This window comes from Salmo salar, chromosome 26, assembly GCF_965601325.2.
Source record: "Salmo salar chromosome 26, fSalSal1, whole genome shotgun sequence".
Taxonomy (NCBI): domain Eukaryota; kingdom Metazoa; phylum Chordata; class Actinopteri; order Salmoniformes; family Salmonidae; genus Salmo; species Salmo salar.
In genome coordinates this window covers 17501204-17526020 of record NC_138316.1, presented here as the reverse complement: position 1 = coordinate 17526020, position 24817 = coordinate 17501204, and the positions used below count along the sequence as shown (strand labels likewise).

General features: G+C 40.6%; 1 protein-coding gene across 2 annotated transcripts; it reads right to left on the bottom strand.

Annotated features, from left to right (window-relative positions):
• Positions 1 to 172: 172 nt before the first annotated feature.
• On the bottom strand, positions 173 to 23054 carry LOC106587223 (neuronal acetylcholine receptor subunit alpha-5). 2 transcript variants are annotated; one of them, XM_082969466.1, is made up of 17 exons: positions 22927 to 23054; positions 22770 to 22820; positions 22263 to 22574; positions 21624 to 21935; positions 20981 to 21292; positions 20635 to 20751; positions 20105 to 20129; positions 19957 to 20006; positions 19810 to 19825; positions 19626 to 19678; positions 15988 to 19206; positions 9525 to 9676; positions 8685 to 8729; positions 5468 to 5577; positions 2600 to 2777; positions 1709 to 2440; positions 949 to 1393 (listed from the first exon to the last, which is right to left on the bottom strand). In XM_082969466.1, exons 11-17 carry the CDS (start codon positions 16064 to 16066, stop codon positions 1235 to 1237), a joined length of 1455 nt encoding a protein of 484 aa, XP_082825592.1. In that variant the 5' UTR covers positions 16067 to 19206; positions 19626 to 19678; positions 19810 to 19825; positions 19957 to 20006; positions 20105 to 20129; positions 20635 to 20751; positions 20981 to 21292; positions 21624 to 21935; positions 22263 to 22574; positions 22770 to 22820; positions 22927 to 23054; the 3' UTR covers positions 949 to 1234. The 2 variants fall into 2 exon arrangements, with proteins under 2 accessions (XP_045564449.1, XP_082825592.1); XM_045708493.2 differs by lacking the exons at positions 8685 to 8729; positions 9525 to 9676; positions 15988 to 19206; ... (8 more) ...; positions 22770 to 22820; positions 22927 to 23054 and adding an exon at positions 5946 to 6192 and having other exon boundaries at positions 173 to 1393.
• Between the last annotated feature and the right edge of the window lie 1763 nt (positions 23055 to 24817).

Below are 24817 nucleotides of genomic sequence, written 5' to 3'. Positions count from 1 at the left end.
TAGAGACTCTTCTTTAGTATACCAACTTTTAGTTGTCCGTACCACTGTGACGGTGTGTCCCTGAGAGTGAAGAGCCTTGATCAGATTGTCCATGTTCAACCAGTGACTACCTTCTAAGTGAAATACTAGAATTTTCCCACCATCGTAGATTCTCCAAGAAACAACCAGTAAAGATATGAGAAGGTATGAGTTTATGCTTCCATTATGGCTTGGCATCTTTCATCTGAATGATAGGTGAAATCAGAAGGCGGGATGAACAGAATGCAAAACAACAACTCTTGTTTTTGTATCAGGTAGACTCTGACTGACTTAAGTCCCCAAATAAGTCTCCCAGTTTCTAACAGACTCACAGACTTAAAAGATCATCTCAAGACACCTCTATAATGCAAAGAGATGGTCTTAGAAGCTGGAAAGTAGGTACATTAATTCACTCTAACAATGATTTGTCTGCTAAGTTAACTGTTACACAAGCCAAACAGTAGTTTTTGCTCATACAAGAGCATTCACAGCTGAATTCTTCAGTGAAGCTTATTCAAGCGGATTATAATTAAACTCTTTCTTGATCTAGTTATGTAATACTGCTTTTCTGAGAATGTAGCCACTGTTAAAAAATATATATATTTTATTTTGTATTTTACCAACCTAGAGTTAATAAAATAGAAAAGTGTAATGTAAGGGTAATATAAAAGGGTAGTGTATATAAAAGGGTAGGTTAATGTCGACTTAAAAAGGTTAAAAAGGTTAATGTCAACTTAAACATAAAAGGTAATGGGTCATATAAAAGGGTAATGGTAAAGTGTACTGTACACTTATTTACAAAGGGGTGGATTAAAAGTTATTTATTAACACTTTATTAACTAGTCTCATGTGGCCAGCCTTCCATAATCCTGTCTCCTTAACTGTGAGAAGCCTGTTTTTCAGATGCAAGAAAGACAGTAACCTGGAGAATTGTATTCCTTGTTATACTTTACTTTGTGAGATATGCCTATAGGGAGGTATCCTCCTTTCAGAATATAAAACAATTGTATGTTAATTTAATCTATAAACAGATACAGCAACATAGAGCCAACAATCCCTCATTCATATACACAAATCAAGAATCATGATGGAACGAGAATCCATTGCAATTATAACTGCTCTCCCACACCCACATGTGAGTAAGTGTCTCTTCTTCTGCACTGACTGTAGTGTCTCTGAAATTATTGTGCTCAGTGCACTTAGTCTCAGTTTAGTCTTATCCGCTGTCGCCTGCATGGTTGGGGACAATGATGTTTGCCCATTTGTAGATGACAGGAATGAAGAGCAGAGCAGAGCCCAGTACTGAGACCAGGAGAAAGGTCCACAGGAACACACGATCCAGAACTTGAGCCACAAACTTCCAGTCCTGCACCACCTGGAGAGAGAGAGAGAGACCAAACATGCCCTTCAGACTCCAACACATGACCTCATTGACACAGGCTGGGAGGGCTTTGCACTCAGAGGTGCAGTTGCATGTGACAATCAGAGGATGGAGACAAATATACAGTATGGAGATGATGAATATATAGAGAGAATTACAGTAAGACTTCAAAAACCTAAATTCAGTACTATAGAATTGATTTTGAATGGTGTTCAAATCATAACAAACAAACACAATATTCTCCCATGCCAACTTTGTCATTGATACTGCAGGGGCAGACTGATTCTCTGTAACTCAATGGGATCTTACCTCTCTGACCTCGTTCTCCTTGACCACATGCATGGTGATGTAGCGGATAGAGTCCAAAGCAGCCTGCAGGTTATTCCTAGAGGAGAGATGAGGGGTGGACTCTGGTGAAGAACCCTTCGTAATGCCCCCTACTACCCCCTCTCTCCCTGCCAGTCCTGCCCACTCTCTCCCTGCCAGTCCTTCCCTGGCCCTGCCTGGGGTAGCATAGCGGTCCACGTGGCTGCGCATACACAGCAGCTTAGGCAGCCTGTGCAGGAAGATACGGCGCACCCAGGGCGCCATGCCTTGGTGGGTGGACGAGGAGCGGTGGTGGATGTTGATGGCGAAGACGGTGATGACGATTGAGAGCGTGACAAAGATCATGGTGAACACCAGGTACTCCCCGATCAGAGGGATGACCTTGGAGGAGGACGGAATGATCTCCTCGATCACGAGAAGGAAGACGGTGAGGGACACCAGCACAGAGGTGCACAGGGAGATCTTCTCCCCGCCGTTGGAGGGCAGGTAGAAGACCAGGATGGTGAGGAAGGAAAGGCCGATACAGGGGATAATGAGGAAGAGGGTGTAGAAGAGCGGCAGTCTACGGATGATAAAGGAGTAGGTGATGAAGGGGAAGTGGCAGGAACCGTCCATCCTCAGACCACGGCTGCCTGTCGCTTTCACTATCTCCCATTCACCATTGTCAAAGTAGTCCCTCTTATCCACATGGAAGTCCTCCAGGAGGATATCAACCTATTGAATGAATAAAAGGTTAGAAAAGATGAAACATCAACAGACATATCTTCCCTTTAACTCCCCAAAGTATAAACAAGAGATTAACACATATCTGATATCAATTAAAGACCGTATGGTCATTAATATACTGTTTCACAATGCTGTGTAGGCTACAACCTGTGAGCCATCATAGGTCCAGGAGCCAAACTTCATGGAGCAGTTCTGCAGGTCAAAGGGGAAGAAGGTGACATCGATGATGCAGGCTGACTTGTAGTTAGCGGGCTGTGTCCAGGTGATGGTGCCATCATACCTGACAACAGCCTTGGTGACAGAGCCCTCAAAACGTCCATCGGCACTGTTAGAGGAACGTGTTAACATCTGTTTATCTTCTACGGGGTTGAATCAGGCATTTCTTGATGTGTTGGATTAATTGAATTTGTGCTGTTCAAAATATAGTCTATGCTGTGTAGGGTTGCAAAGCTACTGCTAATTTCTCAAAGTTACTGGAATCTTCAGTAATTTTGGTATTTAACCGAAAATCTATGGCAATCTATTGTAACTTTCGTAATTTATACTTGAAAAACATATTTAAAAAAAATAATGAATATATAGTATTACTTGATTATAACTGTGTCCATATTGTCCATGAGTTTCTAGTAGATAGACCATACGGTTCAAGAGAAAATAACCTAATTAATTAAAAAAGCATTTAATCAACAAAAGCATTATTTTCAATTAACTCTGCAACATTTCCAACTTTTTACTTTTTTCACAACTGCCACCAGTTTGACGCCAAAACACTGACAACAAACACATACTGACATAGTAAAAAAAATTGAAACCCTCATATTAAACACCAATGGTATTCACTAAGTTGATGGTTTATATTTAGGTTAATGTTCTACAGCTTTGTCATTATATTTTAGAATTTTTTTAAATCATCTTATTGAATTATTTCAGATATTTTATGTGATGAGGCCACTAAGTGTCACGACCTGACCTGAGAGAGAGGGTTTGTTTCTCTATGTGGTTAGGTCAGGGTGTGGGGTGGGCATTCTATGTTTTTGTATTTCTTTGTTTTGGGCCGAGTATGGTTCCTAATCAGGGGCAGCTGTCTATCGTTGTCTCTGATTAGGAATCATACTTAGGCAGCCTGTTCCCCACCTGTGTTTGTGGGTTATTGTTATTTCTGTGTGTGTACACGGCACACGTTCTTACTGCGTATCTGTTTATTGTTTTGGTTTTGCTAAATAAAGATGTGGAATTACAGGCACGCTGCGCCTTGGCTCCTTTATGACAGGGAATTTGAGGATTCAGAACGTGACACTAAGGCTGCATTTACACAATTCCGATTGTTTTAATTAATTGATCTTTTGAACAATCAGATCAACTCTGAAAAAGATCTGATGTGAAAAGATCTGATGTGATTGGTCACATCAGAATTGGGCTTCCTGTGTAAAAGCAGCCACATAGGGCCAGAGATGGTTACAGATACCTGTGATAATCTGAAGTACCCAAAAGGGCCACTAGATGTCTTGTAATAGATTACATAAAATCCATGAAAGATACCAAAGTTCTGGTAGTTTACTGTTAAATTTAGAAAGTTTCCAGTATTATACAGTGCTTGATTTGGGATGGAAGTAGTGCAGGAGCTGTATTTTTCCAAGTCAGTCCATTAGAGATTATGTTATAGAGACCTCTGATTATTCACTGTTAATGGATTAAACTCATTTTCCACGACTTCTACATGACCTTTAATCCAATTTTTTGGGACTATTATTATAGCCTACATGAAAAAGTAACCATTATTGACACTGGAAAGCTGCAGTGTCTGATTCCATGTAGACCTACCGCGTCTTTCTCCTGCTGTCGTACCCTTGATCAAGGCACTTAGCCCCCCAGATAGAGATGGACTGTTAGTCACATGTTGTCAACACTCCATCTGGAGAGCTCCAGGGTGTGCAGGCTTGGCTTTTTCAACATTACAACCAAATACTTTTGTCTTTATAAAATGATTCTCTCATCCAATGAATCAGGGATCAAATGGATAAGGTAGGCTACTTCAAAGCAAATTATCTAACTAGACCTGTTTATATATAAGGCACAGATATTCATGTTTCGAGGGAGATCTATGCACAGCAACTTATTTGTCAATTAGGCTATCCTTAGAATATTTTTACATTATCGCAATTACACGTCTACTGTTTAATAGAGGGGAATCCCAGTTGTTTAACGTTGCAGATAGGCTCTACAGTGCCGGTGGAAAGGCAACAACGAAATGAATGCTTAATTAGCTATAAGTTAGTTAACTAGCGAGATAACTGCTACAAGTTATATTTTGAATTGGTGATATAGTTAGTCTGCCTGTCATTATTGAATACCCGTTGCTAGAATGTCGCGCTCTCTCTCCTCGGGCAACCGCCCACTCTCACTGGCACACACGCAACGCCACAGACATGCACTAAAGTGTCATTCCGATAATGGCTGATATGTCTATTTTTTTTATTGATTGACCATATTTAAAAGTGTGCTTTTATGAATTACATTAGAAACAATTATTCTACTGATTTCCATGACTTTTCATGACCTTACACACCCTAGTTTGACCATTTGGAGCAGGCATCATGCCATTCAGCCGAGCACATTTTCAATCTGCGCTATCTCGAACAGCCTGTATTGGCACTCAGATTCAGACACTAGCGACAAATACATTTGAACAAAGCAGAATCAGGAAACAAATACCAACTCGCCATTGCTATTCAATGAAGATCCCACCTTCATTCCGCTTTGATTGGATCGGGGTGTGAATCTGGGCCAGCGAAAGGCTACTTTGTTTTTTAAAGAGGAGCTGTACGTTGTGCTAGTACGGTGTTCGGACAGCTACGGCCCAAGGTGTTCGGGACAGCTACGGCCCAAGTCAAGCACTGGTAATATACCCTCCCTTTGCAACCCTAATGTGGAGATTATATTGCACAGAAAGTGTTAGTTCAATATCAGTGCCATGTTTTGTTCTAAACTGTTGGCAGTCATGGGCATGGTACTTACTTGTCATAGAGCACAATGTCTGGGATCCAGATGGAGTCCGAGGGGACTCTGATGTTAGTGATGCCCAGGTAGTCATCAGGGTTCCAGCGTAGCTTCATGTCCAACCATTCCTAAACAGGAGAGAGAGAGAGAGGGATGAGTCATCTCTTTTTACAAGCGGTTCCATTTGACAAGACTGCTGCTGGAGCTCACCATAAATTACTTTTCTCCTCCTGAAAGAAATGTGATTGCACTACAATATACTGAGTGTACAAAACATTAAGAACACCTGCTCTTTCCATGACATAAACTGACCAGGTGAATCCAGGTGAAAGCTATAATCCCTTATTGATGTCACTTGTTAAATCCACTTCAATCAGTGTAGATGAAGGGGAGGAGACGGGTTAAAGAAGGATTTTTAAGCCTTGAGACAATTGAGACATGGACTGTGCATATGTGCCATTCATAGGGGAATGGGTAAGACAAAGTATTTAAGTACCTTTGAATGGGGTATGGTAGTAGGCGCAAGGTGCACCGGTTTGTGTCAACAGCTGCAACGCTGCTGGGTTTTTCATGCTCAACAGTATCCCATTTCTATCAAGAATGGTCCACCACCAAAAGGACATCCAGCCAACTTGACACAACTGTGAGAAGCATTGGAGTCAGCATGGGCCAACATCCCTGTGGAATGCTTTCGACGCCTTGTAGAGTCCATGCCCTGACAAATTGAGGCTGTTCTGAGGACAGAAGGGGGGAGGTGTTCTTAATATTTGTACACTCAGTGTGTGTGTAATCATGCAACTGCATATCTGTGATAAGCAGATGCAATTTCTCAGAGTTTTTGCATCGTCACATGGTGGATATAAAAATGTATGGCCAAATAAAGTAGATAGTGGGAGAGAAGCACTGACGTGGACAGAGCCATATCTTCAACCTTATGTTCTCATTCACCGCTGATGAATAGATGTGGCCATGAGTGGTGTAAAGTACTTAAGTAAAAATACTTTAAAGCACTACTTAAGTCTTTTTTGGGGGGTATCTGTACTTTACTTTACTATTTATGTTTTTGACAACTTTTACTTTTACTTCACTATATTCCTAAAGAAAATGATTTACTTTTTACTCCATACATTTTCCCTGACACCCAAAAGTACTCGTTATATGCTTAGCAGGACAGAAAATGGTCCAATTCGCACACTTATCAAGAGAACATCCCTGGTCATCCCTACTGCCTCTGATCTGGCGGACTCACTAAACACAAATGCTTTGTTTGTAAACAATGAGTGTTGGAGTGTGACCCTGGCTATCTGTAAAATAAATTGTGCCGTCTGGTTTGCTTAATACAAGGAATTTTAAATTATTCATACTTTTACTTTCGATACTTAAGTATATTTTAGCAACTACATTTACTTTGATACTTAAGTATATTTAAAACCCAATACTTTTAGACTTTTACTGAAGTAGTATTTTATTGGGTGACTCACTTTTACTTGAGTCTTTTTTCTATTAAGTTATCTTTACTTTTACCCAAGTATGAGTATTTAGTACTTTTTCCACCACTGTGGCCATGTTAGCTATTGCCCTCTGTCCTCTGATTTGCATGGAGTTGTTTGTCATTGTGGCAGACTAGGGAGAGGCTGACCTGCAGACCCTGGTCTGGAGTGATAATTCCCTGGCTGCAGAGAGCCGTCAGAGGATATGAATTAAGCTGCCAAGAGGGCTGGGTGGCAGGGCAGGCTGCCGGGGGGCGGGGTGGCAGTTGCAAAGTGGGTGGCTCGTGTGGGCACAAGAGAAGGTGGAGGAGGGTGGGGAAAATGAAGATGTGAGCTTTTCGTGAAATGCCACCAGAACAAGGGGACATGCAGGGGGAAGGGAGGTTGATTGTTACTCTAAATGCCATGTCGCCTTTGTATGTCTAGCTGACGCTGCTGTAGAGAAGTGGTTCCCAACCTTTTTTGGTTACTGTACTCCCAACTGAATTTTGCTTTGCCTGGAGTACCCCTGAAGTACCCACTTATATGCATGTAACCCTATGGACTTATGAGTCTTTTTAATTACCCCCTCTGGATAGGCCAAGTACCCCCGGGGGTCCTACTACCCCTGGTTAGGAACCACTGCTGTAGAGTCTTGTGAATTATACAATGGGTGGGTCTAATCCTGGACGCTGATTGGTTAAAACCGCATTCCAGTCGGTGTCTATTCCACAAGTTACCACCGGCTAAAGCTATGACGTTGAAATGCCTATTTGCACTGTTCAGTCTCACTGCGCAATCCACTGTCTCATCAGCCCAGCCAGACAATTTATAAACATGACCTCCAATGTAAAAAGCATCTAGATATTATCTCCCATTTCTTTTAGAATAGCAATTGGTTTTCAATAGTGGAGATTTGACATTTGTACCATTGTTTAATTTAGAAATTTGATCTCCAGCTGTCCCATAGTAATGAACGTGTCGGGGTCGGGAGTCGGGACAAGACAGACAAGCAGGCAGCTTTTCTCAGCCAGTAAATTTTTTGGGGGATATATACAAAGAAATGTCATTAGAAACAGGTAAAATAAATGAAGTGCAGTTTGCGGTCTTTCCAGCTTCAGTTTGAAGTGATTGTGTTAGCTGTGTTGTTGGCTAACTCCTCTGAACAACAGTGTTCTGACGAGAGAGCACATTTTCTATGGCAGGTGAAATCGCGCATCATCATTGTTATGGATGTATCCAAATAAATGTCACTAGAAAACAGCTTAAACAAATGCAGCTACTGTTGTTATTCTGTCATAGTTGGGTAACTAGCAAGCAAGAACGTTTCCAGCCAGTATGGCAATAGAACATTTAGAACGAACGACTGGGTCGCGTCCATAGATACAAAACAAAAATACTTAACAACTGGGTCACGTCTCTGAGAACCAAACCGATAGAATGAACGACCAGCCGGCTTGGGTAGCAACATCTAGATTTGTGTCAGGACTATATCTTGTGGAACGATGAAATAGTATGAATAAATTCCTCAAAATAACTTTTTAATTAAAATATGCTAATCATTATTTAAATACGTTGGTAACCCGTTGTATAAAGGTGATAATATCCTCGAAGATGGTGATTGGAGGACATATTGGCATGGTTTGCCAGCACTCGACTTCGTCTCGGGCATAACAACAAACGTGCTAATTTATCCTCCAAACACTGGCTTCTCGAGAAATATCACTTAAATATACTATGCCCCCCAAATATGTTTAAAATCTTGCCTGTTTCATCCACACATTGGTTGTCATCAACTGGTTCTTCTCGTCCTGTAATGGAGAGACCATACTGTAAAGGTTTTATCTGTACCTTTGTGTTGTTATACTGTCAGTATGTTTGTAAATGTGTTAAAAAACAGAATGTAAATTAGTCTAAATATATTTATAGTGATATATTCTTTGCAGTGATGTAATGTACTTAAGTAAAAAATACTTTAAACTACTCAAGTAGTTTTTTGGGGTATCTGTACTTTGCTATTTATATTTTTGATTACTTTTACTTTTACTTCACTACATTCCTGAAGAAAATAATGTACTTTTTACTCAATACATTTTCCCTGACACCCAAAAGTAATCATTACATTTTGAATGCTTAGCAGGACAGGAAAATGTTCCAATGCACACACTTAGAAGAAAACATCGCTGGTCATCCCTACTGCCATTGATCTGGCGGCCTCACTAAACACACATTCTTCATTTGTAAGGGATGTCTGAGTGTTGGAGTGTGCCCCTGGCTACTGATAGATAAATAAATAACAAACAAGAAAATGGTTTGCTTAATTTAAGGAATTTAAAATGGTTTATACTTTTACTTTTGATACTTAAGTATATTTTAATCCAAATACTTTTAGACTTTTACTCAAGTAGTATTTTACTGGGTTACTTTCGCTTTTACTTGAGTCATTTTCTATTAAGGTATCTTTACTTTTACTCAAATATGACAATTGAGTACTTTTTCCTCCACTTATTCTTTGCCTTGAAAGTCCAGCTTGGATTGACAAACATCAAAATAATCACCAGGAAGACACAAACCACAATATCCCATAAAAATGATATGTTTCTCACCACATCCACTAGCTGGGAGATGGCCAGCCCAAATCTGACCCGTACGGTGCCGTTGAGGTATTCCACAGGCCTCACCCATTTCTGGTAGTTTCTGAAGAGGTTCTTGAACAGTTTGTCCTCTGTCTTGGCATAGGAGGACAGTTTAGGGATTCCTATAGAGGCAGGGAAACACCACATTTAGCCTGCATCATGTCAGCGACGTGTTAACAGGGGCATTATCCTGGTAACAGCTCATGGCCCATGTTCAGCCCAGCTAAAGCACACTGACAATGATTCATAGTCCCTGGCACCTGACACTTTGTCAATAACCCCATCAATCTCCAGTTTAACATGCAGGAAATCACCCCAGGGCTCTCAGCATCATGGCAATCACATCTCTGGTCCCTGTTCACCCTCAGACCAGGACCAGACATTCACTATCTAGAGAGGAAGAACGCTAACTGTCACTTTGTCATGGCAACATAGTCAATACCTTTTATTCATGATTTGATGTTGTCCACTCCTCATGGAAGGAGACAAAGGTCAAGTGTGTCCTTCCTGTTAGAATTCTCTGCAAACTAGTATGTTTGATCAGATATGTTGGTGTGTATAACAGAGGTGTAATTTTATTTACAGGGAGGACTTTTGAATAATATGTTTTATTGTTTTTTTCCATCAAATTAATCATCCTCTTCTTCCCTGGACGAGACTCCTCTACTACCAATACAGAGTGGTGCTTCATCTCCAGTTCTTCACCATGGAAGTAGGCCTATAAACAATCTAACAGTGATTAAAGGTAAGAGTCACTTGGCTGGGGTTCAGGCAATAAAAGGCTGTCCAAACCTTTAAAAGCTAATGAAGGTTTGGCACAGTATGAACTAAAGATAGCAGCCAGGGTTGCATTTGTGCACCAATTTCCTCCGTAATTGATGACTCACTGTCAGCCGGCTGCATAGACATGGAGAGATTAAATATGACTCCATTGTTCCATGTGTGCGATGCCACCACCAGTGTCAAGTGGGAAGGGTTCAATAGTGTGGGCTGCCGGTCTAGTCAGCCTCCTTCCATCATCCAACACTAATGTGTTTCTTCCTATCAGCTCTGTTCTATTTAGTGTCTCTCGCTCTCTGTAAATCCTCAGTCAGTCATCCCCCCGCTCTGGTCTAATTTAATTTGTCTCAGTGTGTTTTCTCTCTGGATTATGAGGAAGGAAGCCCCAATGAGTTTTACTCTCCATAACTTCATTACAGATGGGTCTGATGATGTGACTGTGGTTGATGGATACCTCATTGTATCAGTGCATCAGCTGGCCTCTGTGGCATGCTGGTATCCATGACAGCCTGGTGGTGTAGGCCCTAGGGGGGTTGATGATGGAGAGAAAGGCTAGAGGATGGAGCTTTAGATAGAGCATTTTATGTGTGAAGGACACAGTGAGGTCTTTGTGCCCTCTAAGGGATAGCTGGGTTTTTAGACAGAGAGAGACCGGAGGTGCACCTTCCATATTAAAGACATCAGCCGTCACTCTAGTCAACATACAACTGCTGACTGGGAGGAAAATCTAGAGTTAGCCTCTGTAAATGCAGAATTAAGCACCAGCAAATCTCAGGATTCAATTATTATATTCAGCACTTTAGTTCAAACGAAGGATGTAAAGTTGCTCTATAACTGCTGGAAACAGCTCTCCAGCGCAGGGAAAATGAAGAAGTATTGATTCAATTCTTGAGGGACACAATGCTCTTAAATCATTCCCCGCGTGCTTATGGGCTTATTTTATGTGCGTTCAATATGGCTGTAAATTTACCTGCGGATGACAGGCCCAATGCGGGGCCGACTACAGTTAACACCTCTGTGTCATCCTCAGGCTCAGGATCAATAGCAGCATTCTTAGACCTCCTCAGTCAATATCACTGTGATTAGCAGATTCATCATCTTTACACTTTCTGTCTCTCAGCACAGCTTCCTGCAGAAAATCTTGCTCCATGTCTGGCTTCTCTGGGAGATTCTGAACACTACCCTTTGTGAAAACCAATATAAATATGATCCAACAATGTGTCATATAACACCTATAGTACAACCATCATCTATTGTATGTCATTACAAGTAGTAGCTTAGCAATGAGCTAAGTAATACTTTTTAAATAAGGTATATATGAAATAAAAATAATTTAAGTGGGTGAAGACAACTCGTGCAAAATCTCTTCTGCAGCTGGCTCTGTTGTCCTTCATTGGACTAACACCAGCAAGTATGCTGAGAACCACGGGACACTATTCATTTAAACTGAGCAAAGACATCTATATCAAATCAGTGGGGAAGAGTCTGCACAACTGGAAAATCCTCACAGAGCAAGGGCATTACATACATGGACTACATTTTAGTTGCTTCCTTAGATTTTTGTAGTGGAGCAACAATTCAGCATGCATTGTCATGATAGAATGAAAAACACAATCTAAAGACCACTTCCCAACCCTTTACAATATCTCTAATCCAGTGTATAGATTGTGTTATAAATGCTCAGTCGTACACTACCGTTCAAAAGTTTGGGGTCACTTAGACATTTCCTTGTTTTTGAAAGAAAAGCACATTTTTTGTCCATTAAAATAACATCGAATTGATCAGAAATTCAGTGTAGACATTGTTAATGTTGTAAATTACTATTGTAGCTGGAAATGGAAGATTTTGGTCACCATAGCAGCACCCACCCGTAGCACACGCTTCAGCAGGTATATCTCACTGGTCATCCCCAAAGCCAATTCCTCCTTTGGCCGCCTTTCCTTCCAGTTCTCTGCTGCCAATGACTGGAACGAACTGAAAAAAATCTCTGAAGCTGGAGACTCATATCTCCCTCACTAGCTTTAAGCACCAGCTGTCAGAGCAGCTCACAGATCACTGCACCTGTACAAAGCCCATCTGTAAACAGCCCATCTATCTACCTACCTCATCCCCATACTCTATTTATTTATTTATCTTGCTCCTTTGCACCCCAGTATCCCTACTTGCACATTAATCTTCTGCACATCTACCATTCCAGTGTTTAATTGCTATATTTATTGCCTTACCTCCCTTATCTTACCTCCATAGGGCCTGTTGTCCGGGCCTCTGGTAGTGTCTATGGGGGTGCCACAGGGTTCAATTCTTGGGGCAACTCTTTTCTCTGTAAACATCAATGATGTCGCTCTTGCTGCTGGTGAGTCTCTGATCCACCTCTACGCAGATGACACCATTCTGTATACTTCTGGCCCTTCTTTGGACACTGTGTTAACAACCCTCCAGACAAGCTTCAATGCCATACAACTCTCCTTCCGTGGCCTCCAACTGCTCTTAAATACAAGTAAAACTAAATGCATGCTCTTCAACCGATCGCTGCCCACACCTGCCTGCCCGTCCAGCATCACTACTCTGGACGGTTCTTTCTTAGAATATGTGGACAACTACAAATACCTAGGTGTCTGGTTAGACTGTAAGCTCTCCTTCCAGACTCGCATCAAACATCTCCAATCCAAAGTTAAATCTAGAATTGGCTTCCTATTTCGCAACAAAGCATCCTTCACTCATGCTGCCAAACATACCCTCGTAAAACTGACCATCCTACCGATCCTCGACTTCGGCGATGTCATTTACAAAATAGCCTCCAATACCTTACTCAATAAACTGGATGCAGTCTATCACAGTGCCATCCGTTTGGTCACCAAAGCCCCATATACCACCCACCACTGCGACCTGTATGGTCTCGTTGGCTGGCACTTGCTTCATACTCGTCGCCAAACCCACTGGCTCCAGGTCATCTACAAGACCCTGCTAGGTAAAGTCTCCCCTTATCTCAGCTCACTGGTCACCATAGCAGCACCCACCTGTAGCACGCGCTCCAGCAGGTATATCTCTCTGGTCACCCCCAAAGCCAATTCCTCCTTTGGCCGTCTCTCCTTCCAGTTCTCCGCTGCCAAATACTGGAACGAACTACAAAAATCTCTGAAACTGGAAACACTTATCACCCTCACTAGCTTTAAGCAGCAGCTGTCAGAGCAGCTCACAGATCACTGCACCTGTACATAGCCCATCTATAATTTAGCCTAAACAACTACCTCTTCCCCTACTGTATTTATTTATTTTGCACCCCATTATTTCTATTCTACTTTGCACTTTCTTCCACTACAAATCTACCATTCCGGTGTTTTACTTGCTATATTGTATTTACTTTGCCACCATGGCCTTTTTTGCCTTTACCTCCCTTATCTCACGTCATTTGCTCACATTGTATATAGACTTATTTTTCTACTGTTTTATTGACTGTATGTTTGTTTTACTCCATGTGTAACTCTGTGTTGTTGTATGTGTAGAACTGCTTTGCTTTATCTTGGCCTGGTCGCAGTTGTAAATGAGAACTTGTTCTCAACTAGCCTACCTGGTTAAATAAAGGTGAAATAAAATAAATAAAAATGTTTAATGGAATATCTACATAGGCGTTCTAAATGATCATTAGAAAATCCTTTTGCAATTATGTTAGCACAGCTGAAAACTGTTGTTCTGATTAAAGAAGCAATAAAACTGTCCTTTAGACTAGTTGAGTATCTGGAGCATCAGTATTTGTGGGTTCAGTTACCGGCTCAAAATGACCAGAAACAAAGACCTTTCTTCTGCTGGCCTTCTAGGCAGAGTTGCAAAGAAAAAGCCATATCTCAGACTGGCCAATAAAAAGAAAAGGTTAAGATGGGCAAAAGAACACAGACACTGGACAGAGGAACTCTGCCTAGAAGACCAGCATCCCGGAGTTGCCTCTTCACTGTTGACTTTGAGATTGGTGTTTTGCGGGTACTATTTAATGAAGCTGGCAGTTGAGGACTTGTGAGGCATCTGTTTCTCAAACTAGACACTCTAATGTACTTGTCCTCTTGCTCAGTTGTGCACCAGGGCCTCCCACTCCTCTTTCTATTCTGGTTAGAGACAGTTTGCGCTGTTCTGTGAAGGGAGTAGTACACAGCGTTGTACAAGATCTTCAGTTTCTTGGCAATTTCTCGCATGGAATAGCCTTCATTTCTCAGAACAAGAATAGACTGACGAGTTTCAGAAGAAAGTTATTTGTTTCTGTCCATTTTGAGCCTATAATCGAACCCACAAATGCTGATGCTCCAGATACTCAACTTGTCTAAAGAAGGCCAGTTGTATTGCTTCTTTAATCAGAACAACAGTTTTCAGTTGTGCTAACATAATTGCAAAAGGGTTTTCTAATGATCAATTAGCCTTTTATTAAAATAATAAACTTGGATTAGCTAACACAACGGGCCATTGGAACACAGGAGGGATGGTTGCTGATAATGGGCCTCTGTACGCCATTGTAGATATTCCATTAAAATAGTCATTTACAACATTAACAATGTCTACACTGTACTTTTGATCAATTTTATGTTATTTTAATGTACAAAACAATTGCTTTTATTTAAAAATCAAGGACATTTCTAAGTGACCCCAAACTTTTGAACGGTAGTGTATCTACAATTAATGTTACCTGATTGTGTGGCCAGTGAGGCATTAGGCCAATCTATCTCTCCAGAGGATCCATGGCTGTGTACTATACTGATGAAAGATGTGAATATTTTATGAGTCATCTCGAAAATGTGGGGTTTACAAAAACACCCAAAGAGATGACAGATTAAAATCTGTGACCGTATACATCTCCTAACCCTCTTCTGCAGTCCACACAGCCCATGTTATTTAACCCAGTCCGCTAACGAAGGACAGAATTTCAGAAGAGGAGCTCCATTCCATTTTTCCATTTTAGTTATTTAGCAGACGCTCACGCTCTTATCCAAAACAAATTACAGTCAGCGTCAGTCAGTGCGAGAATCAATCCTGTTTCTGCACAGGCTGGTTGGCATGGAGGAGGCAGCCGTGCAGAGCTATCTGGCTTGGCCAGCTTATATTTCTGACATTGACTGGACAGAGTTATTAGAACTCTGAGGTTCTTTCCCCAAGTGGTTAATAGAGCTATTTCTTCCCTTGTTCAGCTCATCACCTCTCCCAGCTGAACAGAAGGTCACCAACCACAGGAAATTACTGCACTAAACCAGACAGGTCTGCGTACCGTATATACTGAATGAACTGAGAGCAGGAAACCAAATCACTCACTTTCATAACAAACGTTGGCAAAGTCTCTGAGACCATACACTTTGATTAGAAATCTACTTAAAAGGTAAATTAGGTCTGGATATATTGAGTGGTCATACTGACATTACTCAGCCCATCTGTTAATGACCATCCCTCATCAGTTCCTCTTTTAATTTAATATTAGTCTCAACTGGCGTTGCCTCTTCACTATCTCCCAACCTCAGATTTTCCATCTGCCCTGCCGCTCATCTCCTAATCATCCTGTTCCCAGTAGATGATCCTAGTTGTGCAGAGTGGGTATCTCTCAGTCTGATAACATCTTTGATGGTCCATCATTCTGAGTGTCTTCCATGTCCTCCGCGGTGGTACTGTAGGGAGAACTTACCCAGAGAGTGACACAGGTGGCAGCAGCAGTATGACAGCAGCAGGATTAGAGTAGTGGACGCTGGCCCAACTCTCAGCATGATATCAGAGGGGGCTCCAGATCCACACAGCCAGGGAGCAGTCCCTCAGGCAGCCATGACTACAACACAACTGGAGTCTAGAAAAACACAGCAAGAGAATAACGTCACTGTGCACAAACAGATGAAGTTATGGGATATGTATACATCCGTTTAGATACCTTACATGTACACACAAACATGAATACAGGGGTGCATTGCATACACATAGAAACTCATTTGCACATTTGCAAACACACACATTTCATCTTACACATTTCACAAATACACACATGCACAACAGTGTACATGCGAACACATTACACTCACCTGCTTGGATGTAGTGAACACACACAAACCTATTCACATGTGATCACAAACAGACATACTGTGCATATCAGACCTGCATCCTCTATTCCTATCATCCACTCAACACACAATCTATCCTGAACGCAGCGTGAGAGTCCAGACAGAGTGTGTCGACAGACAGACAAGCAGCGCTGCTCTCTAGTATTCCTCCATTCCATGCAGCCCTGCCTCAGCTCAGACAGACGATGCTTCAGTCTCTTGCTGCTGCCTCTAAATGAACGGTAGCACGCTCTCTCCTCTCTCTCCTCCTTTTCCTCCTCCTCAACCTCCTCCAGAAAGCCAGCCCCCCTCTCTCTCCTCTCTCTCCCAGAAGAGTCTGACCACTAATTACTACCAGGTATCTTCCCCAGCAGCACACTGCCTGTAGCCTATCCACAGCCAAGTGTCTACACTGCAAGCCCTGCCCTAGCAGCTCTACCTACATAGATCCAGCACACTGTTGTTGTTCTCTCTTGTTCTCTCCCCACAGACAGTGGCTAGCAGCGAGTCTGCCTCCGCCGTACGTCTAAGGTAACTTCAGACTGTTGCTCCAGGTTTAATGGCAGGGTTAATAGGGGTGGAGGAGCATGTGTGTATCTGTATGTGTGTGTTGAGAGCTTCTCTAATAAACAGCATCCATACCCCTGATACTACACAACTCCATCATGTCTATGATGCATTGTCTCACGTCAGATAGCGGGACAGCTGTCTGCACTGATGGGTTGAGGGACGAGCGTTGTGTAGGAGTGACGCTATCTGGTGTGAGACACGGGTCTATGATAACGACGCCTTGTGAGAGTGACAGCAAAAAAATCTCTTCTGCCTAGCCCATGGGTCATGGTGTGTGTGGAGAAGTGGTAATACTGTATGGTGCAGCCAGCCTCCCACTCTTTCCCTCTTCTCTCCTCCTCCTCCCCTCTCCCCCTCTGTTGGGAGACATGATGATGGCGACTTGTCTATTACTAAGCTCTGTCTCCCTCTCCCATTAGACTGAGCTTTCTATAGAAACACTGTAACCACATTAGCCTGCCACATATTCTCCTTTGTCCACATCTCTTTCTCTATGTATGTCTCGGTCTTGTCTTATTATTCATTTGTGTGTCTAAGTTCATATTTTCATGTTGGCATAACAAACCTTTGGAAAAAATTGGCTAACTCTTTGTTTGAATTAATATTGCTTTTATTCAAGCTTGGTTTGTTTTTATTGAATAAAAGGTCAAATAATGTCATCTACATCTTTGCTAGGCTCAAAGATAGCACCCAGACCGCAGACTGCATCAAATGAAGTTCAAAACCAAATCAGTATTTAAAAAACACATCTTGGCATACACCTAGGTGTACAGTATTAATATCCCCAGAGTCTATTCACATGTCATATACTACTGTATAGCACTACAGTATATCAGTACTGTACAGCATTACTGTATAGCACAACTATAAGGCACTACTGTATAGCACTACAGTATAGCACTACTGTATAGCACTACAGTATAGCCCTACTATATAGCACTAAAGTATAGCACTACAGTATAGCCCTACTATATACCACTACAGTATAGCCCTACTATATAGTACTACTGTATAGCCCTACTATATAGCACTACTGTATAGCCTTACTGTACAGCACTACTATATAGCCCTACTATATAGCCCTACTATATAGCACTACTATATAGCACTACAGTATAGCACTACTGTACAGCATTACTGTATAGCACAACTATAAGGCACTACTGTATAGCACTACTGTATACCACTACAGTATAGCCCTACTATATACCACTACAGTATAGCCCTACTATATAGCACTACTGTATAGCCCTACTATATAGCACTAAAGTATAGCACTACAGTATAGCCCTACTATATACCACTACAGTATAGCCCTACTATATAACCCTACTGTACAGCACTACTATATAGCCCTACTATATAGCCCTACTATATAGCACTACAGTATAGCACTACTGTACAGCATTACTGTATAGCACAACTATAAGGCACTACTGTATAGCACTACTGTATACCACTACAGTATAGCCCTACTATATACCACTACTGTATAGCCCTACTATATAGCACTAGAGTATAGCACTACAGTATAGCCCTACTATATAGCCCTACTATATAGCCCTACTATATAGCACTACAGTATAGCACTACAGTATAGTGCTACAGTATAGCACTACAGTATAGCCCTACTGTATAGCCCTACTATATAGCCCTACTATATAGCCCTACTATATAGCACTACAGTATAGCACTACAGTATAGTGCTACAGTATAGCACTACAGTACAGCATTACTGTATAGCACAACTATAAGGCGCTACTGTATAGTACTACAGTATAGCACTACTGTATAGCACTACTGTAAGGCACTACTATATAGCACTACTGTATACCACTACAGTATAGCCCTACCATATAGCACTACAGTATAGCACTACTGTATAGCACTACTGTAAGGCACTACTATATAGCACTACTATATAGCACTACTGTATAGCACTACAGTGTAGCACTACTGTAAGGCACTACAGTATATAGCACTACTATATAGCACTACTGTATAGCCCTACTATATACCACTACAGTATAGCCCTACTATATAGTACCACAGTATAGCCCTACTATATAGCCCTACTGTATAGCCCTACTATATAGCACTACAGTATAGCACTACAGTATACTACAGTATCACGGTGTCCTCTCTGTTCAGCAGACTGTACACAGGGTCCTGTTTTTCTTTCTCCTTCTTTGTTTTGGTCACTTTGGCATAGGTGGCAGTTTCACCCTGCTGTTCTGGTCTTTTCACTGAGGGGAGAGGTTGCTAGATTTAGTCAAACATGCTGGATACTCTATGTAGAGAAAGTTAACTGAGTGTTCTGAGAATGAAGTGTCTGTGGGAAACCAAATCACTACAGTTAAATGTATCTTTATATAAATATAGCTACCTCAGTGCACTGTAGTTTGAGTTGTGTGGGACTTGAGTTTTGTTACGAGTCTTTGCTCACGTTGCCTTCCTCTGTCTGCAGGCCTGTTGGTCTCTGTGTGTATGTGGCTAAACATTCATCAACCTGTGCAGTATGTGGTTACGTGTGATGTTCAGGGCTGCCTCTACGTCAGTATAACAAACAACAGATAAAAATAGGCATGATATGAACCTACCTTTGTATCAATCAGACAGTACATTTTACATATTCTATTCTACTTGTTTCTTTTTTAGTACCCACCTCTAGTTATTACACTGTACAGTGCCTCATCTCCTGTAGGATCAGTTGGAGAGCTACAGAAACAGAAAATGAACTTCAAACTCATAAATGTAAATATGTAATTAGAGAAATATCAACAATAAGCCTCATCCATGTCCCTGATACTGAAGGAAAAGAGCCGGATTGCAAACGAAGAGAAACTTACATTACACCAGCTGCGACTAGAACATCCAGCATATGAAAATCAAAGACAGAAAACATACAGTATAACTTAGTACTTAAACAACTTAAGAAAATGAACAATACGTGATGCAAAATATGCAATGTAAAAATATGAATTGATATACTGTACCCGGTACAGCTGAGATTAGACTGTATGTTTGATCCGTGTCCTGATTCTCACTAAGGGAAGAGTCAAAATATTTGTATTTCCTGTCTCAACAATGTGGACATTGATAAATCAAGTAGTATTTTGTTTTCATTTGGCAGGTTTGCTATACCGTGGTTGATGGTCAATGCTTATCACTGTAACAGAAAGCAACAGTAAGGAATGACTTAAGCCATTGTGTTACAATACATAGACACTTCGTTTAACATCAAGCATTTGTTCACTTTCCCCCACCATGTCATATAGCTAGACATGGTGATTGTAAGGCCGGGATTCAATCATATCCGCGTTAGTTTTGCGTTATAGCTTGATTGACATTTAAAGGGGATTTCCGATTGAGCCGTCATTTGCAGCGTTTCATGAATACGAACTGCTAGTGGACTAATCTACAGTTACAATATAGAAACAAATATCTTGCTAAACTTGACTGTTTACAGATTAGTTTATCAAAATTCAAAATTACACATTGCTTGTTTGACATTTAAAGGGAATTTCAGATTGAGCCGTCATCTGCAGTATTTTGTGAATGCGATCTCCGCAAATGGCAGTGAAAATGCCTTTTAAAGCTGAATTTTCTGCGGTTTTCGGTGTTAAGAATTGATTACTGTCTTAAACGAAACAGAAACAGTCAACTTCACTTACTTTGTTTCAGAATCCCCCAGTACCTCCACAGTAACAGCAGTAAAGACAGCATCAGAAACAGGAGGACCAAGGCTGCCAGTCCTGCTCCCCCTTGTCCTCCCACATTCTTTAGTCCCTCTGTGAAGAACATTGATATAATAGATTCTGGTATACAGTACACGCTGGTTTTTAACTTGTTGCTGAGTCGGAGTATGTAGCCTTTCTTTACAAAGCAATATATTGACTGACAATGTGTCTAAATGACAAATATTCAAACTGCACTGCAACAAATTGACAAATATACAGTTTGGATAACAATCTTATCATTACCAACATACATTATACACAAATATTGACAGAATCTTACCTTTCCATTCTCCATCGACATGAAAGACTATTCAATTCTCCCCTGTTGACTTCAAGTGACTGTGTACAGGTGTATCTCTGGTGTACACACAGCTGTAGTTGCCTGAGTCTTCTCTTGTAACATCCTTCATGGTGAAAATAGCGTCATTTTCACCTTTCTCCAGCTCTGCAATTCTTATCCCAACTCCATTCTTGCAAAGGTAAAAATGTAACTTGTCCTCAGGTCCTCTGATGCCAGTAGTGCTACATTTAAAATAGACTTTTTCCCCTTCAGTCACATTAGATGGTCCAAAGATCTTTGCTGGGTAGATCTCTGCATAAAAACAAATGCCAATAAGGGGTGAACTTAAGTAGAAGTTAGGATTACCCCTAAATGTAAGTGTGTTTATTATTAAGAAGGTCATTTGTGTTTTAAAGGTATAGAACATTGATATAATAGATTCTGGTATACAGTACACGCTGGTTTTTAACTTGTTGCTGAGTCGGAGTATGTAGCCTTTCTTTACAAAGCAATATATTGACTGACAATGTGTCTAAATGACAAATATTCAAGCTGCACTGCAACAAATTGACAAATATACAGTTTGGATAACAATCTTATCATTACCAACATACATTATACACAAATATTGACAGAATCTTACCTTTCCATCCTCCATCGACATGAAAGACGATTAAATTCTCCCCTGTTGACTTCAAGTGACTGGGTACAGGTTTATCTCTGGTGTACACACAGCTGTAGTTGCCTGAGTCTTCTCTTGTAACATTCTTCATGGTGAAAATAGCGTCATTTTCACCTTTCTCCAGCTCTGCAAATCTTATCCCAACTCCATTCTTGCAAAGGTAAAAATGTAACTTGTCCTCAGGTCCTCTGATGCCAGTAGTGCTACATTTAAAATTGACTTTTTCCCCTTCAGTCACATTAGATGGTCCAAAGATCTTTGCTGGGTAGATCTCTGCATAAAAACAAATGCCAATAAGGGGTGAACTTAAGTGGAAGTTAGGATTTCCCCTAAATGTGTGTTTATTATTAAGAAAGTCATTTGTGTTTTAAAGGTATAGAACATTGATATAATAGATTCTGGTGTACAGTACACGCTGGTGTTTAACTTGTTGCTGAGTCGGAGTATGTAGCCTTTCTTTACAAAGCAATATATTGACTGACAATGTGTCTGAATGACAAATATTCAAACTGCACTGCAACAAATTGACAAATATACAGTTTGGATAACAATCTTATCATTACCAACATACATTATACACAAATATTGACAGAATCTTACCTTTCCATCCTCCATCGACATGAAAGACGATTAAATTCTCCCCAGTTGACTTCAAGTGACTGGGTACAGGTTTATCTCTGGTGTACACACAGCTGTAGTTGCCTGAGTCTTCTCTTGTAACATTCTTCATGGTGAAAATAGCATCATTTTCACCTTTCTCCAGAACCTTCATTTTCATCCCAACTCCATTCTTGCAAAGGTAAAAATGTAACTTGTCCTCAGGTCCTCTGATGCCAGTAGTGCTACATTTAAAATAGACTTTTTCCCCTTCAGTCACATTAGATGGTCCAAAGATCTTTGCTGGGTAGATCTCTGCATAAAAACAAATGCCAATAAGGGGTGAACTTAAGTGGAAGTTAGGATTTCCCCTAAATTTAAGTGTGTTTATTATTAAGAAGGTCATTTGTGTTTTAAAGGTAAATACTGTATTTTATACATTGACGTAATTAAATATTGATGAAACACTAATCAATAATCACTACAAAAAAATATACAGAAATCCTTTACTTTTGTCTTCAGATTCTGTACCCTCACATTTGACAAGGATGGATGCTGTGGCTGCATGGAAAAATGTATACACTTAGGGAAAGTATTTTGTTCAGGAAATGAACATCAATATTTCTCTGAAAATGTTTGTATTACTTGAACAGTAGAAAATACTCACCGATCACAAGCCAGAGGAGTCCCAATGCTGCCATGATGTTGGCTGAGACTTCAGTGGTGTGGAGTGATGGATTCAGAGAAATGCATTGTTGATGTACTGTACCTTACCTATTCAGACTAATGATGGTCACCACACATTGTACAAATCAAAACCCGGAACATTGGTCTGTTTGGCGAGCTTTCTCAAATACTTTGGACATATTTAGGCATACTGTCATAACAAAGCCATTTCGTCATTACAGTGTCACACCCTTATGTTTCATAGGAGAAGTGGCCTGGTACATAAGCTATCAGTTAAAATCATCAGCAACATGTAGAACTTTATATCAAATTTCTTTATTTATTAAATATCACATTTTCATTAACATTTACAGGTGTTCCTTACAAAACTACTAGTGGACTAATCTGCAGTTACAATATATAAACATATCTTGCTAAACTTGACTACAGATTGGTTTATAATATTTCAAAATTCTTCATTCCAAAAGGTATACCAATTTGGCAAATTAAGGGATTCAATACAGTTGACTGTGACTGCAAACATTTGGTACTGTCACGATCGTTTTGAAAGACGGACCAAGGCGTAGCGTGAGTTGAGTTCCACATCTTTAATATACAGTGAAACTTCCACAAAACAATAACCAAACAACGAAATAGGACTTAACTGGTGCAACAAGTACATACACAAAAACAATATCCCACAAAGCAGGTGGGAACAGGGACACCTTATGATCCCCAATTAGAGACAACCAACATCAGCTGCCTCTAATTGGGAACCATACTAAGAGCACCAACATAGAAATGAAAAGACTAGAACACCCCCTAGTCACACCCTGACCTACAACACCATAGAGAACCCAGAGGGCTCTGGGTATGTTGGTATCTTTTAAGATTTTATGTAATCTATTACAAGACATCTAGTGGCTCTTTTGGGTACTTCAGATTATCACAGGTGTCTGTAATAATCACTGGCCTGCTGTGTGGCTTTATCGTATATAAAATATTTGAACAAATTTAATAAGATGTAAAGAAATTCATGACAAAGCTGTAAAACAATATCCTAAATATAAACCATCAACTTAGTGAATACCATTGTTTTTTTTTCTTCATTAATTAGCCTATTTTCTCTTGAACCGTATGGTCTATCTACTAGAAACTCATGGACAATATGGACACAGATATAATACATTTGTATTATATATGATTTTATTGCTAAAGTTACGATAGATTGCCATAGATGTTCTGTTAATTACCAAAATTACTGAAGATTCCTGTAACCTGTAACGGCCGTTGTCAGATTGAGACCAAGTTGCAGCGGAAGATGTGTTCATATTAAGGATTTTAATAAACGAATGAACACTATACAAAAAGAAAACACGACAAGGAATGACAGCCAAACAGTCCTGTCAGGATTAACAAACCTAGACAGAAAACATTCACCCACAAACCCCAAAGGAAAAACAGGCTGCCTATGTATGACTCTCAATCAGCAACAACGATCTACACCTGTTCCTGATTGAGAGCCATACACGGCCGAAACAAAGAAAACCACCAACATAGAAAAAGAAACACCCTGGCCTAACCAAAAATAGAGAACAAAAAACCCTCTCTATGGCCAGGGCGTTACATAACCTTGGAAAATTACCAGTAGCTTTGCAACCCTAATTGGATTACATTGATCATTTGCATGTTCAACTCCAACTCCAACCTTGTCCGAGCTTCTTGTGATTCCAGTAGTGCTACATTTCAAATCTACATTCCCTCCTTCAGTCACATTAGATGGTCCAAAGAGCTTTGCGGGGTAGATCTCTGCATAATACAAAAGGGGCGAACCCTAAATTTGACTTAATTGAAAGTAAAAATTTGCCCCTAACTGTGTGTTGATTTAGTAT